This window comes from Mus caroli, chromosome 19, assembly GCF_900094665.2.
Source record: "Mus caroli chromosome 19, CAROLI_EIJ_v1.1, whole genome shotgun sequence".
Classification (NCBI taxonomy): Eukaryota; Metazoa; Chordata; class Mammalia; order Rodentia; family Muridae; genus Mus; species Mus caroli.
The window spans coordinates 6,217,613-6,218,703 of NC_034588.1; the positions used below are offsets into that span (position 1 = coordinate 6,217,613).

The following is a 1,091-nucleotide window of genomic DNA, read 5'->3' on the forward strand; positions in this document are numbered from 1 at the left end:
GGCCCCAAGTTCAAGATGCCTGACATGCACTTCAAGGCTCCTAAGATCTCCATGCCTGATGTGGACTTGCATCTGAAAGGCCCCAAAATCAAGGGAGACATGGATGTGACAGTGCCTAAGATAGAAGGTGAGATGAAAGTGCCAGATGTGGACATCAAAGGCCCCAAAGTGGACATCAATGCCCCAGATGTGGATGTGCGTGGCCCAGACTGGCACCTGAAGATGCCCAAGATGAAAATGCCCAAGTTCAGCATGCCTGGCTTCAAAGCAGAGGGCCCAGAAGTGGACGTGAACTTGCCCAAGGCTGACCTTGATGTCTCAGGACCCAAGGTGGACATTGATGTTCCAGATGTGAACATTGAAGGGCCAGAAGGGAAGCTGAAGGGCCCCAAATTTAAGATGCCTGACATGCACTTCAAGACCCCCAAGATCTCCATGCCTGATGTTGATTTCAACTTAAAGGGTCCTAAAATCAAAGGAGATATTGATGTTTCAGTCCCAAAGATTGAAGGAGAATTAAAGGGTACAGAACTGGATCTCAAGGGCCCCAAATTGGATGCCAACATACCAGAAGTTGCTGTTGAAGGACCAGAAGGTAAATGGAAAAGCCCCAAGTTCAAGATGCCAGACATGCACTTCAAAACTCCCAAAATCTCCATGCCAGACATTGATCTTCACTTAAAGAGTCCAAAGATAAAGGGGGAGGTGGATGTAGATGTTCCCAAATTGGAAGGAGACCTCAAAGGGCCAAATGTGGACATGAGCGGGCCAGACATTGAGATTGAAGGACCAGAGGGCAAATTGAAAGGACCAAAGTTCAAAATGCCTGAGATGAACATCAAGGCTCCCAAGATCTCCATGCCTGACTTTGATTTGCATCTTAAGGGTCCTAAAGTGAAGGGTGATGTAGATATTTCTCTGCCCAAAGTAGAGGGTGACATCAAAGGCCCAGAGGTTGACATCAAAGGTCCCAAAATGGATATCAGTGCTCCAGATATGGATGTGCAGGGCCCAGACTGGCACCTGAAGATGCCCAAGATGAAAATGCCCAAGTTCAGCATGCCTGGCTTCAAAGCAGAGGGCCCAGAAGT

The 1,091-nt window shown here is 48.0% G+C and overlaps 1 protein-coding gene across 5 annotated transcripts in view; it reads left to right on the forward strand.

Moving 5' to 3' along the window:
- Ahnak (AHNAK nucleoprotein) overlaps window positions 1-1,091 on the forward strand; it is an 86,517-nt gene that overhangs the window by 18,765 nt on the left and 66,661 nt on the right. Inside the window, exon 6 of one of the 5 annotated variants that reach the window (XM_029472474.1) lies at window positions 16-1,091. This exon is cut by the window's right edge and continues 1 nt beyond it. The exons of 3 other annotated variants lie outside the window; for them this stretch is intronic. In XM_029472474.1, the coding sequence (XP_029328334.1) occupies window positions 16-1,091 (1,076 nt within the window). The remainder of the gene's footprint in view (window positions 1-15) is intronic. One more of the 5 variants, XM_029472473.1, reaches the window with a different exon arrangement.